The following is a 19,631-nucleotide window of genomic DNA, read 5'->3' as shown; positions in this document are numbered from 1 at the left end:
TTCTGTCCCTTCTTTGGATTTGGCAGTAACGCACCACCATAACATCAGTCATGCACATTGCGTTATTTTCCTTTGTTTTTCATGACATTTGTGCTATATTTCCAACCCAGGTCAGCTCAGTGGTTAGTACTGGTGCCTCACATCACCAGGATCTGACTTTGATTCCAACCTCTGAGTTTGCATGTTCTCCCCATGTCTGCGTGGGTTTGCTCAGGTTTCCTCCCACAGTTAAAGATGGACAGGTTAGGGTGGATTGGCCATGCTAAACTGGCCATAGTGTTGAGGGATGTGTAGGTCAGGTGGTTATCCATGGGAAATACAGGGTTACAGGGATGTGGTAAGTGTGAGTGGGATAATCTTTGGAGGTCAATGTGGATTTAATGGGCTGAGTGGCCTGCTTCCACACTGTATGGATTCTATTTCTGAACTTAGAAGGATAAAGGTTGGACAACATTACCCTAACTCGCCTTCCAGATGTGATCTTTGGTTCTGGTAGGCCTATCTCCTTGATTTAGTGGCGAACTCCATTTGCTCAGTCAGATGGGATGTTGTGAGGAGGGCGCTGCTTGGTGTATGCCTCATTTTGCAGAAAAGGTCTGTCTGTGGCCCATTGCCAAGTGTGGTCCCTGTACAGGACAGAGTCAGAGTGTGGTGCTGGAAAAGCACAGCCACTGCATCCAAGGAGCAGGAGAGTTGAAGTTTCAAGCCAGAAGCTCTTCATCGGGATTCCTGATGAAGAGCTTGATGCTTGAAACTTCAATTCTCCTGCTCCTCGAACTCTGCCTGACCTGCTGTGCTTTTCCAGCACCTCACCCTTCGACTCTGATCTCCAGTCCTCACTTTCTCCTATTGTACAGGACAGGATGAATATTGTACTCGTTGAATCTGCCACATATTGTTCTTGAACTATCTGACCATTTGAAATGGGGCATAGATGAAACCAATCACCATGTACCATGAATAAAGCTGTTACTATCTTTCAGGGACTGACTGAGTCTTGAGGGGGTGTACAGAGTCGAAAGTATGCCGCTGGGAAAGCACAGCAGTTAGGCAGCATCCGGGGCGGCACGGTGGCACAGTGGTTAGCACTGCTGCCTCACAGCGCCTGAGACCCGGGTTCAATTCCCAACTCGGGTGACTGACTGACTGTGTGGAGTTTGCACGTTCTTCCCGTGTCTGCGTGGGTTTCCTCCCACAGTCCAAAGATGTGCAGGTCAGGTGAATTGGCCATGCTAAATTGCCCGTACTGTTAGGTTAGGGGTATGGGTGGGTTGCGCTTCGGCGGGTCGGTGTGGACTTGTTGGGCTGAAGGGCCTGTTTCCACACTGTAAGTAATCTAATCTAATCTAAAAAAAAAATCGACGTTTTTGAGCCAAGGAATTCCTGATGGATGGCTTATGCCCGAATCGTCGATTCTCCTGCTCCTCAGATGTTGCCTGATCTGTGCTTTTCCACCACCACACTCTAGACTCTGATCTGCAATCCTCACTTTCTCCGGGGTGTCTATAGATTCTTGGTGTTGATGAGGTTGGTGACTCTCGTTCACCTTGTATCTTCTCAGTGTCTCCTCATTACCATTGTCATTGATCACTTGCCCAGTATACAGGATCCCGTGCCAGGTATTGTGTTCCCTCGCTGGCCATATGTCTGTACTACCGCTGTGATAGTTCATCCTGGCCAAGAGCATTGATTGCAATTTATAAATTAGAAATTTATAAACCATCCCTTTTACACATTCCCATCTCATGAGATAGCTTGTTCATCCCTGTGTGGCCAAAAGTATCTGACAGCACCTGACACCTCTTGTATCGTGTCTGGCCATCTTTCTACAATAACATTTCAAAATGCTTTCAGTCGTGGCTTGATAACCGTTTCTTTCCAGAGTTGGTTGTGTTGGTGTTCAGCAAAAGTCATCAGATTGACCCTTTTGTTTTAAAGTGTGTTTTCCACCCCAGTGTCCATATTGACTCCTTGTAAATCTAGTGGAGTTTTGGCATTCTTACTGGGATTTGGTAATCAGTTCAGTGACAGTTTGGGTATCTGGTTTATAGCAAATGCCAAAGTTACATCCCTGTCCTTTTTTCCAAAGAGTTGTTGTAGTCTTGGTGATACATTTGTCAGTGGTTTGTGTGGCCAATCATTTCCATTTTCAATCGGTTTCCAAGGTGAAACATATGATTATAAAATGGCTTTAAGTGGTGTATTTTCCCCTCTTGGAGAAATTTTAAGGCAGAGGTACCATTTGTGTCTATCAAAAACTCCTAAAGTAAACAGCTTGTGAAGCCTTAGAATGTATTTTTCTTAAAATGTTGCAACAATAGAAGCAACCTGGCTGGGTGGGGTCAAGCTCCCACAGAAACAGGGATTTTAGTTTTTACTTTCAGCAGTTGTTGCTGGGGCCTCAGCAGGATTTGGAAGCTGCAGTACATCTCTCTCTACTACACTCTCCCTCTGGGTTTTTTCACCATGTTTTCCTCTCTGATAGAGCTTAAAGCTGGGGGTTCTTTCTCTGCTGCTAGAGTTGCAGGTGAGAAAATCTGCATTCTGAAATCACCTTTTTGCCAAGTGTGTGTTTGGAATGGATCTATATTGGAACAGTTAATTAAAAATTAATAATCTGTTACTCTAAGTTACTCTTTTTTTTTCTTTGCATTTTAGTGTTTGAATAAATGTATTTTGCTTTTAAATATGGTTGTTTGACCAAATGAATTGCATCTGGAATGCAACATTTTACATCTACCTTTTTAAAAATAAGAAAAGGTTAGGGTACAGGCTATCTTCTAAATATTGAGGGGACTTGGTCTGGTCCATAACAATTGTTTATCCAACAGGTCCATATAGAACCTTGTCATATTGAGGGCCAGAGCAAGTATTTCCCACTCTGTGATGGAATAATTGGATTGTACTTGTGATAGACTTTTGCATTGAAATGCTATTGGTTCAACATTGTGAATGATGTACCTTCCAGCTCTTGCTAAAACCCTCGAGCAAGCACTGAGCGAGCAGGAGGATGGCTGTATATCCATTAGAACTTGGCCAGAGTTGCCATTACCTCTGACCCCATGGCCTTACCTTGGGGGAAGTGCTGCCAGAGAATAATAGGACTAACATCTAAGGCAGTTCTTTGCCTGCTGTATGCAATGTCAGAAATGGTGTCTGTCAGAGGCTAATGCTGCTGTTTCTGAATGTGAAAAATGGTCCATTTATCCTTGAGCCCCCTGAGCATCAACATGACAAATTGTAAGAGATCCACTTGAACTTCCATGAGTACAGTGTTACATAAACAAAAATGTCCTCCATATTTAATTAATGCTTAGTTGTTGCCCAATCATTCTAATGGTCATAATATTTTTCCCATTTTTACTTTGCCATTATACTGTTTCCTGTGACTGAAGAGTTGGTCTTTGGTCTTGGTCTTTGGTCTTTGTGCAGGAGTATAATTTATTTCTGCAAGAGCCTCCAATTTAGTGAGTTCAGAAGAGATCCTAGGGTGGGGGAGTTTAAAACTAGAAGCATAGATTTAGGGTGAGAGGGGAAAGATTTAAAAGGGACCTGAGGGGCAACTTTCCATACAGAGGGAGGTGTGTGTATAGAATGAGCTGCTAGAGGATGTGGTGGAGGCTGGTACATTTGCAACATTTAAGAGGCATTTGGATGGGTATATGAATAGGAAGGGTTTGGAGGGATATGGGCCAAATGCTGGTGAATGGGCTAGGTCAGATTGGAATGCCTGATCAGAAGGATCTGTTTCTGTGCTGTACATCTCTTAAAAACCTGTCAGACATTGTTATATTGTTAAAGAGCTGTGATGCTTTCTTTTAATCTGAGTGTACAAAGTCACTGCTAATTATTTTAACCGTTGATGCAGGTAGGAATTGGCTGTCATTTATTTCTTTGTCCAAGTGGAGCAATAGTGTAAATGCAGACTCTCTTTCTGTTGTCTATTTCCCTCCCGGACCTCCCCAGGAGCACTGGATTTCCCCTCAGAATGCCACCAATATTAAACCAATGCATCCAACGTCTATCCATGGAGTGGAAGATATGATCCGCCTGGGAGACTTGAACGAAGCTGGAATTCTGCGTAACCTCCTCATCCGGTATAGGGAGCGTTTAATTTATGTGAGTATGAGCCAGCATCCTACAGTTTCTTGAGAGCATTGAACAGTCGAGTGTGGGCTTTTTAAAATGCATTTCTGTTTGAGGTAGAGATGTGCTCATTGGATTGGCAACTGGATGAACAAACAGTTCTGTTCTCACAGACAAAGAGCTGACATGCTTGCCCATTATAATGGCTGACCATCTTGATTAATTAAATTACTCCTTGCCATTTCCATAAACCATTGCAAATGCTTAACCTATGGAAGGCTAGATCCTTTTGAGTTATTTGATTCCTATGTGTTTAATACGCTAACGTTGGATTCAATTCCCACACCAGCCCACGCTATCACGAAGGTTCCACTTTCGCAATACTGCATCTTGAGTAAAATATGGTGACCCTCTGGTTATACTCGCCATCAGTCATCTTCTCTCTCTGAGAGCGCAGCCTCTTACAGTCCTTCTGGGATAGTGCCAACTTTACCAATTTCTTTCTTGTTGTTTACATGGAGCTGCATGCACAGTCGGACTGTGCTGACGTTGATGAGTAGCTCCAAGCTCCTGCAGGAGTGCAGTTTAATCCCAGCTTTGTGACATGCTTCCCAGTATCTGCGTTTCATAAAAAGTTGTATGCCGGTGGCAAGAGGTACTTGGGATGAAGGTACGTTGAGTTGACCGTGCTATTGGAGGCTTCGCGAAGACTTCCTCGCCACCTAGAGTGTTCTGTTGGGCAAACGCATCTAAATTGTACAAATGAAGTGAGCTGAGTTGGTCTGTCACCCTTCACTGGGACTTCTTTGGGCCTTGGAAGACAGGTCTCCACCCCCTCCAGTTGCTTGGATTGGTTCCAGGGGAAGCCACTGGAGCCATGCACCAAGTGGTTTGGTCTTTGGTGTGGCTTGGGAGAGTTGGGAGGAGGTGGGGATTGCTGTGTGTGGCCGGAGAACTGCTGCTTTTTGGCTCCCTACTTATTGTAGCTGTGATGTTTTGGAAAAATAGATGGAGTGATTCTAACTCTCTCCTTTTGGTTCCTCTGCATTTGGTCGTCTTTGTTATTTTCTGTGTTGTGACACTTTTTTTTTTGCATTGACTGCTTTGGGATATCCTGAAGACATGAATGGCGCTATATAAATGTTTGAAAACAATACTTTATTTCAAAACTGTGGCTTTTTTATTTGTACCTGTTTCCTGGCCTTTGCTTTTAATCCGTTGCCTACTTTTTCTGCAGACAAACTGTGGAGGGAGGGTAAGTACTCGCTATGGACACCAACTCCAACTTAAGTATCACAAGTTACGACACACACACAATTGTTCACATCCATCTTCAAAGGCTGCACTCTGCATGGCTCAAACTTGGTATTGGGTTTCCCATCTCATTAAGAGCACCTCTTTTCTGTTGTCATCGGTGCATTATATAACCATTTTCATTCTATAAGTGACTTCCTCCTGTTCCTGTGTAATTTGATTCATGCTATCAGTGTCCTGTTTCGGTGTCAGGTCATCTTGGTCGGTGTTGGCTCTTAATAAGAAACTTGAGAAATGTTGCATTTGCTGATTTTTATTTTAATAATCCATCAAGTGCTGATTTTGGCTTGGGGACAGGGCTTGTTGTCGTTAATTCTATTTAACGTAGATTACAGATGTCTTGGTGTAGCCAGGACTCGTGTCGGTTCTTGATTCCAGATGTTGGGAGATAATCTGATGGCACGACTAAGGATGAGGGAGCTATCCTACGTAGGAACAGGAGTAGGCCATTCGGTCCTTCAGGCCTGCTCTATCATTCTGGCTAATCATCCAACTCCATCCCCTGTTCCCACTTTCCCCACAGCCTCTTTATTCCTTTTAGCTTTAAGAACTACATCTAACTCAGTTTTGTTTTGTCCTGGGGTGATGAGAGAATTCAGTGTCAGTGGTTCTGAAGGATATCTATGAAAGGCATTTGAGATATTAGCCGAGCTAGCTGCCATGTAATGTATATCCTTACCTCATCAACAATCCTGGCTAGATTTTTTTTTTCAAATCCAACCTGTTCAGGGATGTTAAGATATACCTCTGGAGCAGCAGGGACTGCTGGCCTAGAGGTAACAAAATGATATTACCACACCAGAGCTCCCTATAATCCAATCTATACTTGGCACCTTTTAATATGGTAAACATTCCAAGGCACACGGGAAATGTGCATACTGAGCAGCAGTGGTGTGCTTGCACAGAGATGTTTGAGATGGGGAAGCAAACTTGAAGGGTCATTTAAGTCAGAGATGTCCAGCACAGAAACATTTCCTCCTGTCCACATCATCCTACTTTAATACATTAATCTAGTCCCATTTGGCCCATATCCCCTCTTAAACCCTTCCTATTTGTGTGTCCATCCAGATGCCTTTTTTAAATGTTGTAATTGTACCAGCCTCCACTTCCTCTGGCAGCTCATTCCATACACGCACCATCCTCTGAGTGAAAGCGTTATCCCTTTAGGTCCCTTTTTATATCTTTCCCCTCTCACCTTAAACCTCTAGTTTTGGGCTCCCTTACCCTGGGGAAAAGATCGTGACTATTCACCCAATCCATGCCCCTCCATGATTTTATAAACCTCCTATAAGGTCAGCCCTCAGCCTCTGATGCTCCAGGGAAAACAGCTCCAGCCTGTTCAGCCTCTCCCTATCGGTCAAATCCTCCTGACCCTGGCAACATCCTTATAAATATTTCCTGAAATCTTGAGGTTCTCAACATCTGTCCAATAGCAGCAATTCCTAGCTGTTCAGCAATGACACACACTCTCTTTTGCAGTAGAGTGCAGCCCTGGAATGGTTGTATGGAATGGGAACTGCGGTCCCATAAGGATCGGTGCTGGGAGCTCTCTTTACGGCTATTATCAACAATTTATTTCCACAAATAACTGAAGTATTGCGTTGGGTGCGATACACAAGGAAGTGGTGTATTTCTGTATGAATGAGTCTATACAGTCATGAGTTTTTTTTTAAAAAAAACACTGGGCTATGTTTTTGAGAGGGGCAGAATTGAAAAGTAGGAAGGTTTCTTAAACAAGTTGGTGTGTAGTATGGGTTAGAGTCCACCCAAAGTATTGCATCCGATTCTGGTCACTGTGTTAGAATATACAGAGCTACTATAGAAGGTGAGCTGGGGGCGTGAGGGGAAATGGATTTACAAACTTGATGCCATTTTTAAAAAATTCCCCCTCCGAGTGTGGGCGTCATTGGCTGGGCCAGTATTTATTGGCTGTCCCTAGTTGCCCTCGAAAGTGGTGCTGAGCTGCCTCCCTTGTCAATGTACTATAGGAAGTCTTTGTAATTACAAGGCTATGGGCCAAGTGCTGGAAAAGGGGATTAGACTAGTTAGATGGCTGTTTTTGATGGGCTGAAGGGCTCTTTTTTTTTTCTCTCTGTGCTGTGGACTTCTAATGGCAGTGCCTCTGGGGAGGGAGTTCCAGGATTTTGACCCAGTAACACTGAAGGAATGGTGATATGTTTCTGGTGAAGAGGACAAACAGGCTGGGTCACTTCCTTTTGAAAAGTGGAAGGCTGAGATGGCATTAATGAAGTTTTGATGGTGGATACAGATCGTTCCTGCTCTCAGGAATGAGTGAAACATGAGACCATCAAGGAGGGATTTCAAAGTGCTTCTTTGCCCAGAGTCTGGTGAGACTGAGTTGTTACTGGCAACTCAGGCAGACAGCTGCTGATGTGTTTAAGGACTGGGCAGATAGCCCTACAAGGGGAATGGAGAGGCGTGAGTTACACTGATCGCGTTAGAGAGCTGTTTTTAAACCATTCAGCCCAAATCTGCGCTCTCCAACTGAACTGGGAAAGCGAAACATGCTGGGTGTAGGGGGATTCTCTATAGGAGCAGTGAGTGTGACTGGGATTGGAAGAGCTAGATGACTCATCCCATGGTAAGTTGCTCCGATTTAGTGCACCACGTCGTCAATTCCTGCCCCTCCATCAATCACTGCCAAATTGAGCAGTTGCTTTCAGTGTTTTTCTGTGGAATAGAACTTGTTGAGTTTCCTCTTTCAGCATAGCTACCTCAGTTAGCCGACTTGCTAACATTACCATGGTGCCTCTCCTTTTCAGACATACACAGGCTCGATCCTGGTTGCAGTGAATCCCTACCAGCTGCTGCCAATCTACACGGCTGAACAAATCCGGTATTACACCAACCGAAAGATCGGTGAAATGCCACCCCACATCTTTGCCATCGCTGATAACTGCTACTTCAACATGCAGCGAGCGAACAAGGACCAGTGCTGTATCATCAGGTCAGTAAAGACGCACCCCGATCACTCCACATTGCCACTTCTCGCTGCCTCCTGTTTTACCAATCACAAATCGCTGGGAATTGGAAACTAAAGGGCAGCACGGTGGCTCAGTGGTTAGCACCGCTGCCTCACAGCGCTAGGGACCCAGGTTCGATTCCAGTCTCTGGCAACTGCCTGTATGGAGTTTGCACATTCTTACAGTGACTTCGAGCATTTCTTCAGGGTGCTTCGGTTTCCTCCCACAGTCCAAAGATGCACAGGTTAAGTGGATTGGCCATGATAAATTGGCCCATAGTGTTCAAGGGTATGTAGGTTAGGTGCAATTAGTCGGGGAAATGGAGGCCAGTACAATTGCAACACTTTTAAAAGGCATCTGGATGGGTATATGAATAGAAAGCATTTGGAGTGATATGGGCCAGGTGCAGGCAAGCGGAACTAGATTGGTTGGGATATCTAGTCGGCATGTTGGACCGAAGGGTCTGTTTCCGTGCTGTGTATATCTCTGACTCTCTAATAGGGTAGGGGAATGGGTCTAGATGGGTTAATCTTTGGAGGGTCGGTGTGGACTTGTTGGGCCAAATGGTCTGTTTCCACACTGTAGGGATTCTATGAATCTAAGAAAAAAAAAACCCAAAAACATTGGAAATATCCGTTGCATTTGGCAGCAGCTGTGGAAAGAAGATGGTGCTCTCATCATTGGCAATCCTCTCAGCAGTGAGGATCCACATGTTTGTGTTATTTTGAGTTCTACCATCCGGCAGGGTCAATCCTGGCTACATCTTTTGCCATTGACCAGCAAAGAGGAACAGTGCATGAAACCTTCTCCCTTTCTGGTGACCTCAACTCTCATATTGAGAGCGCTTTATTTTATGGTTTACAGGAAAACCCTAGAAAACCAGGAATAGGAATTGGCCACTCTGTCATCCAGTGTGATCGTGGTTGGTCATTCCATCCCCTGTTCCCACTGTCTCCCCACGCTCTTTTTAGATCGCTTTATCCCCAAGTGCTCTATCCAATCCTTTATTGAAATAAATACAATGTGTTGGCCCTTCATGCTTTCTGTGGTAGTAAATTCCATGGATTAGGTTTGCAGATGTCGAAGCTTTCTGGTGGATAGTGGGTGGCCGGGTGAATGGTGCTTGATGGTGAGTTGTATTGAATTGTGTTGGTAACCCTGGGTGCTACAGCAGAGTTTACACAGTAACCATTCCAGTTAGTAAGTGGTGCTTATCCATACATGTTGGTGTCAGGTGTTTGTCTCATGTCCAGGGACGGTGTAAATCAACCCATTACAAGTTTAAAACTTCTCCCAAGGCAACTGCAACTCCTGGAGTCACATCAGGACTTTTCTCAGGGTTCCAACTTACAGCGGCAACTTAGTGTTCAGTGTGTCGCCCCCTTCCCAGTACAGCCAGACTTATTCCAGGTTCTTCTGAAAGGTCACAACCTGAAATGTTAACTGTGTAGATGAGAGAGAGAGACACAGCTTCAGCCTGCACTGCTCAGTATTTCCAATCACTCTGTTTCTGATTTCATTTCCGCTGCTTTTTGCCCTGTTGGAGAAACCGACTTGGTAACAGCCAAGGGAATGCAAAGAAGGATCTGACACTTTGGTTACACCCCGCTCAGGGTAACATGCTAGAATTGCGAGCCCCACTATCCTAGACTCACGAATGTTAAAGATTTTATCAAAGTTCACAAAATGGAGATAGGTTTGCTTGCTGAGCTGGAAGATACATTTTCATACATTTTTGTCACCCTACTAGGTAACGTCTTCAGTGGGCCTCTGGGTGAAGCACTGCTGATGATTCCTGCTTTCTATTTCTCTGTTTGGGTTTCTTTAGGTTGGTGATGTAATTTCCTGTTCTTTTTCTGAGGGGATGGTAGATGGGGTCTAACTCTGTGTGTTCGTTAGAGTTTCAGTTGGAATGCTATGCTTCTAGGAATTCTTGTGCGTGTCTCTTTATGGCTTGTCCTAGGATGAATGTGTTGTCCCAGTTGAAGTGGTGTCCTTCCTTCTCTCTATGTAAGGATACTAGTGAGAGAGGGTCATGTCATTGTCCTCCCTCACAAAACGACATCCACAAAATGACCTGACCCCCCCTCACTAGTATCCTTACATAGAGATAAGGAAGGACACCACTTCAACTGGGACAACACATTCATCCTAGGACAAGCCATAAAGAGACACGCACGAGAATTTCTAGAAGCATGACATTCCAACCAGAACTGAAAATGTGTTGCTGGAAAAGCGCAGCAGGTCAGGCAGCATCCAAGGAACAGGAAATTCGACGTTTCGGGCATAAGACCTTCATCATTCCAACCAGAACTCTATCGACAGACATATTGACTTGGACCCCAGAGACAAAGAACAGGAAATGACATCACCAACTCAAAGAAACCCCAACAGATAAATAGAAAGCTGGAATCATCAGCAATGCTTTGCCCAGAGGCCCACTGATGTTTCCTAGTAGGGTGACAAAATGTCTGAAAATGAACCTTTCAGGTCAGTGAGCAAACCTACATCCAAAACCTCAACCTGAGCTACAAATCTTCTCAAAACTCAGTAAGTTTTCAAAATCCCCAATTTTTTCGTCTGATCGACTGCAGTTAACAATAAACATGAACCGTGTTCCTGTACTTATCAGCACTGGCAATTTATATTTTAAGAAATTTAATTGCTTCTGTGTAGTCAGAATCTGTGAACTCCTAAAACTCTACTACGCAAAACTCTAATCCCCTCCTAATCCGCTTTTGACACTAGTCTCTCGAACTCCTGATACAAAAAGTCTTCCTCATCTGGCACCCATTCCTGATGCTCCCAGGCAAAGCATGTATGGTGGATTAGATTTAAATTAGATTACTTAGTGTGGAAACAGGCCCTTCGGCCCAACAAGTCCACACCGACCCGCCGAAGCGCAACCCACCCATACCCCCACATTTTACCCCTTACCTAACACTACAGGCAATTTAGCATGGCCAATTCACCTGACCCGCACATCTTTGGATTGTGGGAGGAAACCGGAGCACCCGGAGGAAACCCACGCAGACACGGGGAGAACGTGCAAACTCCACACAGTCAGTCGCCTGAGGCGGGAATTGAACCCGGATCTCAGGCGCTGTGAGGCAGCAGTGCTAGCCACTGTGCCACCGTGTCGCCCATGGACAAGTTGAGATATCGACAGATGGGCCCATGGAGGGAAACAGTGCCAGAGGGAGGTAGACAAAACAGTGCAAGTGTGATGGGTGGAGGGGATATCTTGGAGCAGCATTTCAAATGTTCCCAATCCTTGGGTTCCTTCACTTTCCCAAGTCCTTCAGTCCATTGACTTCTCCACAGGAGGCATCACAAATCCTATTAACTCTCTGACTTCATTGGTTAAACTGCAGGAGCTGGTGGTCAAAAACAAACCTGCCGCCTTTAACTCTTGGATATTCTCACCGCAGGGAGAGAGCAAGGCATGCTCCACCTCCCTTTTTAGAGATCCCAAGACTTCTCTTCTCTTTATATTGCTCACACCCACAAGCTGTCCAGCTAGGATTGCACTCTCCTTTTGGTTCCTGCAACGAGCAGATGGCCTTCAGATTGTGGGGTAACGTGCAGTTATGGCTGCGTAAACTACCTGTTGCTGATAACTAATCTTACTTTGTCCAAGGATCACCCCCTCTCCACTACCCCACCACCACCAGGAGCTGGACCGTCACCTCTTCCACTACCTCCAACATACCCCTGCCCCTGCTTCCCCTCCACCCCAATCCCAACAGCTTGCATGTGAGTTAAGTTCCAGTAATTTTTTTTAAAGAAGTACAGTGAGTCCTTTCTTATTCCTTTGTTCTTTTCTAAAAAAAAATCCTTTTTTCGGTTCAGAAACAAAAGCAAAGTGAAATAAATCAAATATGGTCTTTATAGTTTGTTAAAAAAAAACTGTTGACTCCAAATCTAAAGTGATTGTAAGTGGCCATTACTCTTGGCCATTGGGAAGAACCAAGATTGATTTATTTCTGCCTGAACACCAAGGAGTAAGGCACACATTGATCTCTCAATTTGTCCGGGTAAAAAAATGAGGTCTGCAGATGCTGGAGATCACAGCTGAAAATGTGTTGCTGGTTAAAGCACAGCAGGTTAGGCAGCATCTCAGGAATAGGGAATTCGACGTTTCGAGCATAAGCCCTTCATCAGGAATGAGCAGCATAAGCCCTTCATCAGGAATGAGGGCTTATGCTCGAAACGTTGAATTCCCTATTCCTGAGATGCTGCCTAACCTGCTGTGCTTTAACCAGCAACACATTTTCAGCGCTCAATTTGTCCACCATACATGTTTTGCCTGTGAGCGTCAGGATTGAATGCTAGATGCGGAAGACATTTTTGTTCCAGAAGCTAGAGAGACTGGTGTCAAAATTAAATATGTAGCCTTGTCTCCGCTACAATGCTTTATTGCAGTGGTTCAGTTATTGCAGTATCTGATCCTTGGTAGGATCTAGCCTGCAGTAGGAATACAGCGGAAAACCATCCATTCCTACAATTGTGTGGTCTTTGCACTGAAATTCCATCCACTGAACAGACAGTTGGGAATGGAATACTGTTACACTACTCTGTTGCTGGATTCCAGCAGGTTCCCTGTCATTATCGATTATTGGTCCGTCTGTGATTTAGGAAGGGATGGTCCTTAAATGATTTGCCTCGCCTGTAAAGCCATGAGAAGATGGAACAGAATTGGGCCAACTGGCCCCTTGAGCCTGTTCTGCCCTTTTGATAGGATCATGTTTGGTCCGCCATTCTTCCTGTCTGCTTTCCTCCTTTTCCTGTCACCCTTGGTTCCTCGACTGATCAAGAATTTCTCTGTCTTGGCCTTTAAATATTCACAAGGATTTTGCCCCCACAGCTCTCTATGGCAAGGAGTTCCAAAGACACGTATCCTCTTCATCTCTCTCTTAAATTGGTGCCCCTTCATTCGGAGACTACACCCTCTGGTCCTGGACTCTCCCATGAAGGGAAACCTCCTCAGCATTGACCCTGTCAAGCTCCTTAAGAATCTGGGATGTTTCAATGTGATCATCTCTCCATTCTTCTAAACCCCACTGAGTAGAACACCAACCTGTTGAGCCTTTGGTCAGAAGACAATCCTGCCATTCCGGGAATCATCGTTCTGAATTTGGATGGTGCGTGTCCCAGGCATCAACCTAGTGAACTGCCTCCGACGAAATAATATCTTTCCTTCGATAAGACCATAAGACGCAGGAGTGAAAGCAAGGCCATTCGGCCCATCGAGTCCACTCCACCATTCAATCATGGCTGATGGGCGTTTCAATTCCACTTACCCGGAATCTCCCCGTAGCCCTTAATTCTTTGTGAGATCAAGAATTTATCAATCTCTGCCTTGAAGACCCCAAACATCCCTGCCTCCATTGCATTCCGTGGCAATGAATTCCACAGGCCCACCACACTCTGGTTGAAGAAATGTCATCTCATTTCAGTTCTAAATTGCCCCCTTTAATTCTAAGGCTGTGCCCACAGGTCCCAGTATCCCTGCCTAATGGAAACCACTTCCTAGCATCCACCCTTTTCTAAGCCATGCATATCTTCTAAGTTTCTATTAGATCTCCCCTCAACCTTCTAAACTCCAATGAATACAATCCCAGGATCCTCAGCCGATCCTATGTTAGGCCTACCATTCCAGCGATCGTCTGTGTGAAACAGGGAAAATAAAGGCCCAAATCTGCTCCCTATGCCTCAGGTGGGATCTCACCAGCACCTTGTACAGTTGCAGTCAGATTTCCTTACTCATACTCTGACCCCCTTGAAATAAGGGCCCAAGTTCCATTACCCTTCCTGATTACTTGCTGTCCATGTGCTAGCTTTCTCTGTTTTGTGCACAAGTCCCTTTGCTGCTTACCTCCATTTAAATAATATTATGTTCTTTTGATCTCCCTTCTACATTCACATTTTTCCTCATTTATACTCTAGTTGCCAACTTACTGAACCTATCTATATCTCTAAAATGCTTGTAACTGCCTCACAACTTGCCTTTCCACCTACTTTTGCGCCAACTGCGGGTCTGGCTGCAAGACATTTGTTTCCTTCCTCGCAGTCATGAACGGGCTGCCATTCCACTGTAGTCCTGCATTAGTTGGGATTGAGAAGCTGCAGTCCCAATCCCAATCCGATCTCTGTGGCACTTGAGGTGCTGGAAGGTCAGAGTTGAAAAGGGTGGCGCTGGAAAAGCGCAGCAGGTCAGACAGTATCCGAGGAAGCAGGCGAGTCAGCGTTTCAGGGATAAGCCCGTTCATCTGGAAACGAAGATGCCAGCGATCTAATTAAAACAACTTGACTGGTGTGAAGGGTTTTTTATAAGCTAAAGATTGCCCTTTTCTAAGACACAAGAAATAATGAGAGCTGATCCTAATATGTGGTATGGGGAGAAGCAGGATTTTTGATTTTGTGAATGCTCCTTCTCTGTATCACTGTACCAAGGATTCAGGTGGGACTCCTCCTGTGACCAACATTGCTAGTGAGACAAATCTGGAAGCCCCATTGTAGTAATGTCAGTCAGTTACCCACCCACCCCCATTGTAGTAGTGTCAACTCTTTTTTTTTTTTTTCCCCCTCCCCTCCATTGTAGTAGCACCAGCCAACCCCCATTGTAGGACATCAGCTCTCCCTGTTTAGCTGTGACCAAGGGAGGGGCACGTGCAGGCTCTCAATTGAGTTGGAATTCTGACAGGACAACGTACAGGAGATTTTCACGTTTTTCCGTTCTGTCTCTACCTGTCCCGGATCTTTTGTTCCATTTCCATCCCTCTTCTCTTGTCCAGAGTCCTGCTCCAATGTCATATCCCTCACCTATTCTGTTATTACTAAGAGTGGGCAGCATAATACTGTACAAACCATGTGGGTGTGTTCTGATGCGGTTTCACTCCTTTGATACTTTTGTACTGATGTTGTAAAGGGATATAAATGGGTGTTAGGTGTTTATTATCCAAGTTTGGCTAAAGGCAAGAGGTAGAATTGCAAATCTAATCAGTGTTGTGATTTTTTTTCCTTGCAGTGGTGAGTCCGGGGCTGGGAAAACGGAGAGCACCAAATTGATCTTACAATTCCTGGCAGCTATTAGTGGGCAGCACTCCTGGATTGAGCAGCAGGTCCTTGAAGCAAATCCCATTCTGGAAGGTGAGCTGGGCAAACCGATTCGAGGTGCTGAGCTCTGGAGCATGCAGTATCCAGCAGAGAATGCAGCTAGGTGCAACGGGAGTGACCTTTTACACAACTTGTATGGTTTAGCAGCCCTGACAGTTAAATGTCGAATCACTTGTTTATCTTTGATATATCCTGCCCTACTATGAACTGAATAACACTCAGCATTGTTCTTCTCGTTCACACGTGGGACATCAGCATCTCTGGCTGGTCTAGCATCCCTAGTTGCCCCTCTTGAGAAGGTGGGGGTGAGCTGCTGTCTTGAACCGCTGCCGTCCATGTGCTGTAGGTGCACCCATAATGCTCTTGGGGAGGGAATTCCAGGATTTTGACCCTGCAACGGTGAAGGAATGGCGATTTATATTTCCCAGTCAGAATGGTGAGTGACTTGGAGGGGATCCTGCAGGAGGTGGTGTACCCATGTATCTGCTACCCTTGTCCTTCTAGATGATGGTGGTCGTGGATCTGGAAGGTGCTGTCTAAGGGTGGATTTCTGCAGTTTCTTGCAGATAATAGACACTGCTCCTGAGTGTCGGTGTTGGAGGGTGTGGATACTCTGGATTCTTTTGCATATCAAAGAACTTGATGAGGTATTGGAGGAGGTTATCACCAATTTGGACGATATGATCAGTTGTTTTTTTTTTGTAAGGATGAGAGAGGAGTGAAGAGAATGGAGGGTTCAGGAAGTTAATCCCAAAACCTCCAGATAGCTGAAGGCATGGCCAACATTGGGTCTAACGTGATAGGGGTGGGGAGTGACAAAGGACAGAATTGAAGGAACATGGGAGATTACGAGGCTGGGAGAGGCTGTGGAAGTACAGAGGACAGAACAAGAACGTAGAGGGACTTTGATCTTGGGTTCAAGCTATGGAAGTACTTATGAGTTGAAGTTGTTGAATTTGATGCTACATATAAGATTGTATGCAACATGAGTAATTAAAAGATAAGGTGCAGTGGAACTTCAGTAGAATACAAGAGAAGGAAATGGTACAGGGTTATTCATGGTACTACTTGGGCACTGAGCACTGTTGTACAACAGAACCACTGTCAATCTCTCATTAGTCTTTCCCATACAGAATGTATTGCTCTGGCCTGTATTTGATTTGAATGAATAAATAAAGTTCCTTTATTTGTCACTCCAGGACAGGAATACAGTGAAAAGTTTTTACAATGGCTGCATTTAATGGTGCCATAGAGTAAAAAAAGGTGCGGTGTTATACAAAGGATTAAAAGGAAATCAGTAGCATTTGCTATTGTCTGAGGTTAAGTTAGAAATAAGTTTTATAATATTGTGAACAGACTTACAATACAGTCCAGTAAAGAATTTCAAACATCAGCAGCTCAGCACTTGCTTATTATTTGGTTCCACAGCATTTGGGAATGCGAAGACTATCCGGAATGATAATTCTAGCCGTTTTGGGAAGTACATCGACATCCACTTTAACAAGAGGGGTGCCATTGAGGGAGCCAAGATTGAACAGTACCTGCTGGAGAAATCTCGAGTCTGTAGACAGGTAACTCTTATGACAGGAAGCTCAACTTCCTTTAGCATCTTTTGCAGAAGGAGGAATGGTATATCTAATCGAGTGATCACGGGCAAGAATGGAAGGCTTTGCCTTTTTTTATATAAAATGCTGCCTTTACTTGCACATCATGAGTGAAAATAACTAAGAATACAATGATGACTGACTGACTCAAATATTGGAGCTCAGAGTTAACTTTATTTGTATCCATGATTATAGATGAAAAAGGGCAGCAGGGTGGCTCAGTGGTTAGCACCGCTCCCTTGCAGCGCCAGGGACCGGGTTCAATTCCACTGTCTGTGTGGAGTTTGCGCATTCTCCCTGTGTCTGCATGGGTTTTCTCTGGTTTCCTTCCACAGTCCAGAGACCCATGGATTAGGTGGATCAACCATAAATTGTCCCAGAGCTGTGCAGGCCAGCTGGATTAGCCATAGGAAATGCAGCATTACAGGGGTAAGGTAAGGGGGTGGATCTCTTTGGAGAGTTGATTTGGTCTTGATGGGTCGAATGGCCTGCTTCCACACGGTGTACAGGTCCTATGGTGTTGGGGAAAAATTAAAGTTGTTACACAAAATAATTACAGGTTAATAAATAATTAACGAACCATCATTCAGGGATTGACAGGTGAAAACAGCAACTTAGCTAGCGGATCACTTTGCTAATATCTAGCTGGGGAAGTGTATAAAATGCCATTACTGTGTAGTCCAGCAGCCAAAGACTTGGCTAATACCCAGCTGAATTGAGTTATTTGGACAGGCATGCCAAGTGGCTGCTCTTGTGATTTGATTCTGTTCTTCACCTGCTCGCCAGTCAGGCTGTAGTCTTTAGACCTTTTTTAATATTTCAGTTACAGCGTGGATCCCTTTCCAGCATCACCCCCCACCCCTCATTCCTATTCTCCCCACTCTATGCCGTTCCCTGTTTTGGGACTGGAGTGTTAGTTTAAAAAATGCACTGTCCTACAAAGCATCTTTTGAAAGTGTAATGTCTGACTTGTGTTTACAGGCTTTTGTTTAAGGCCTTGCTAAACTTGGATCCACACTGAATTTTGGAACACCTTCTTACACTTCACTGTCCCTTGCTTTGTTTTGTATTTGCTGTACCTCTGCACTTTACCACAGTTGAAGGCCTGGTCTTCTGAAACTAACCCATCAGATTGTCGTGTTGGCCCGTGTTATTTGTGGTTTTTTTTGTTGTTTCTCTTTATTTAGTGTTTGTTTTTGCCCCTCCTCTTGCCAGGTTTTATTTGAGAGAAACTGCACCAGTGATGCTTTCTCAGTCCGGGGATTCACTTCAAAGGCATGATGGCCAGCATCCACAGAATCTCTGAATTATTGTGGTGGCAGGAGGAGGCCATTCAGCCCATCAGCTTGAATACCTGGCCTGGCATATACCAAACTTTCTGATCCTGATGAAGGATTTTTGCCTGAAACGTAGATTCTCCTGCTCCACGGATGCTGCCTGACCGGCTGTGCTTTTCCAGCACCACACTCTCGACTCTGATCTCCAGTGTCTGCATTTTTTGCCTACCAGTCTTTGTCTTTTCCTCCTATCGCTGTACGCTATTACTTTCCACAAAAACCTCCTAATTTCCTTTTTAAAATGCCTCCGTTGTGCCTTTTGCTACATTTTCCTCCCCTCTGTTATCCAGACTGCCCTCCACAGCACCACCTCCATTCCCCAGGCCACTGCTCCAAGCCCCCACTCCACTCCCCCAAATGCAATATAGACGGTCCTCCTTGTCCTCACCAACACCTCACCAGTCTCCGCACCCAACTCGTCATCCATAAACACTACTGCCAGCTACAACTAGACCTCACCACCAAGAACATCTTCCCCTCCCCACCTCCTCTGCCTTCCGCAAAGACGGTTCCCAATGACATTCCTTGGTTTGCGCCACTCTCCCAACTGACCCTGCCCAAACCCCCAGGTATTTTCCCCTGCCACCAGAAAAGATGCAAAACGTGTGGGTACACACACCTCAATCCAGGGTCCGAAACAGTCCTTCCAGGTGAGACAGAGGTCCACCTGTCTCTTTACAAATTGAGTTTACTGCATCAGGTGCTCCCAGTGTGGTCTTCTCTACATCGGGGAGACAGGACGTAAACTCTGGGAAAGGTTCACCAAGCATCACAGCTGGGTCCATAGGGACCTCTCAGTCACCACCCACTTCAATTCCCCCAACCAGTCCCTTTCTGGCATGACCATCCTCAGTCTCCTCCATTGCTACAACGAACCAAACCGCAAATTGAAGGAACAACACCTCATCTTCCACCTGGGTAGCCCTACAACCCAGAGGACTGGACGTTTGAGTTCTCCAATTTCAAATAACCGCTCTTCCCATCCCCCAACTCCCTCTCTAGCCCTGCCCCCTCCCTTCCACTGCTCCCTGCCACCAACCGGATTCATTCCCGATTGAAGAGCTTTTGCCTGAAACAACATCGAATTTTTTTTCCCTGCTCCTCAGATGCTGCCTGACCTGCTGTGCTTTTCCAGCATCATTTTATCTTTACACATTCCTCCCATTGATCGACCAGGTCGTATCCGC

At 45.1% G+C, this 19,631-nt stretch overlaps 1 protein-coding gene across 1 annotated transcript in view; it reads left to right on the top strand.

Annotated features, from left to right (window-relative positions):
- Nucleotides 1-19,631, top strand: part of myo7aa (myosin VIIAa) — a 182,976-nt gene that overhangs the window by 9,415 nt on the left and 153,930 nt on the right. The window contains exons 3-7 of the mRNA XM_060826303.1: nt 3,967-4,119; nt 5,324-5,341; nt 8,184-8,368; nt 15,415-15,536; nt 16,932-17,074. Of these exons, the coding sequence (XP_060682286.1) occupies nt 3,967-4,119; nt 5,324-5,341; nt 8,184-8,368; nt 15,415-15,536; nt 16,932-17,074 (621 nt within the window). The remainder of the gene's footprint in view (nt 1-3,966; nt 4,120-5,323; nt 5,342-8,183; nt 8,369-15,414; nt 15,537-16,931; nt 17,075-19,631) is intronic.

This window comes from Hemiscyllium ocellatum, chromosome 6 (genome assembly GCF_020745735.1).
Source record: "Hemiscyllium ocellatum isolate sHemOce1 chromosome 6, sHemOce1.pat.X.cur, whole genome shotgun sequence".
Taxonomy (NCBI): domain Eukaryota; kingdom Metazoa; phylum Chordata; class Chondrichthyes; order Orectolobiformes; family Hemiscylliidae; genus Hemiscyllium; species Hemiscyllium ocellatum.
This window is presented reverse-complemented; position numbering and strand designations above follow the sequence as displayed.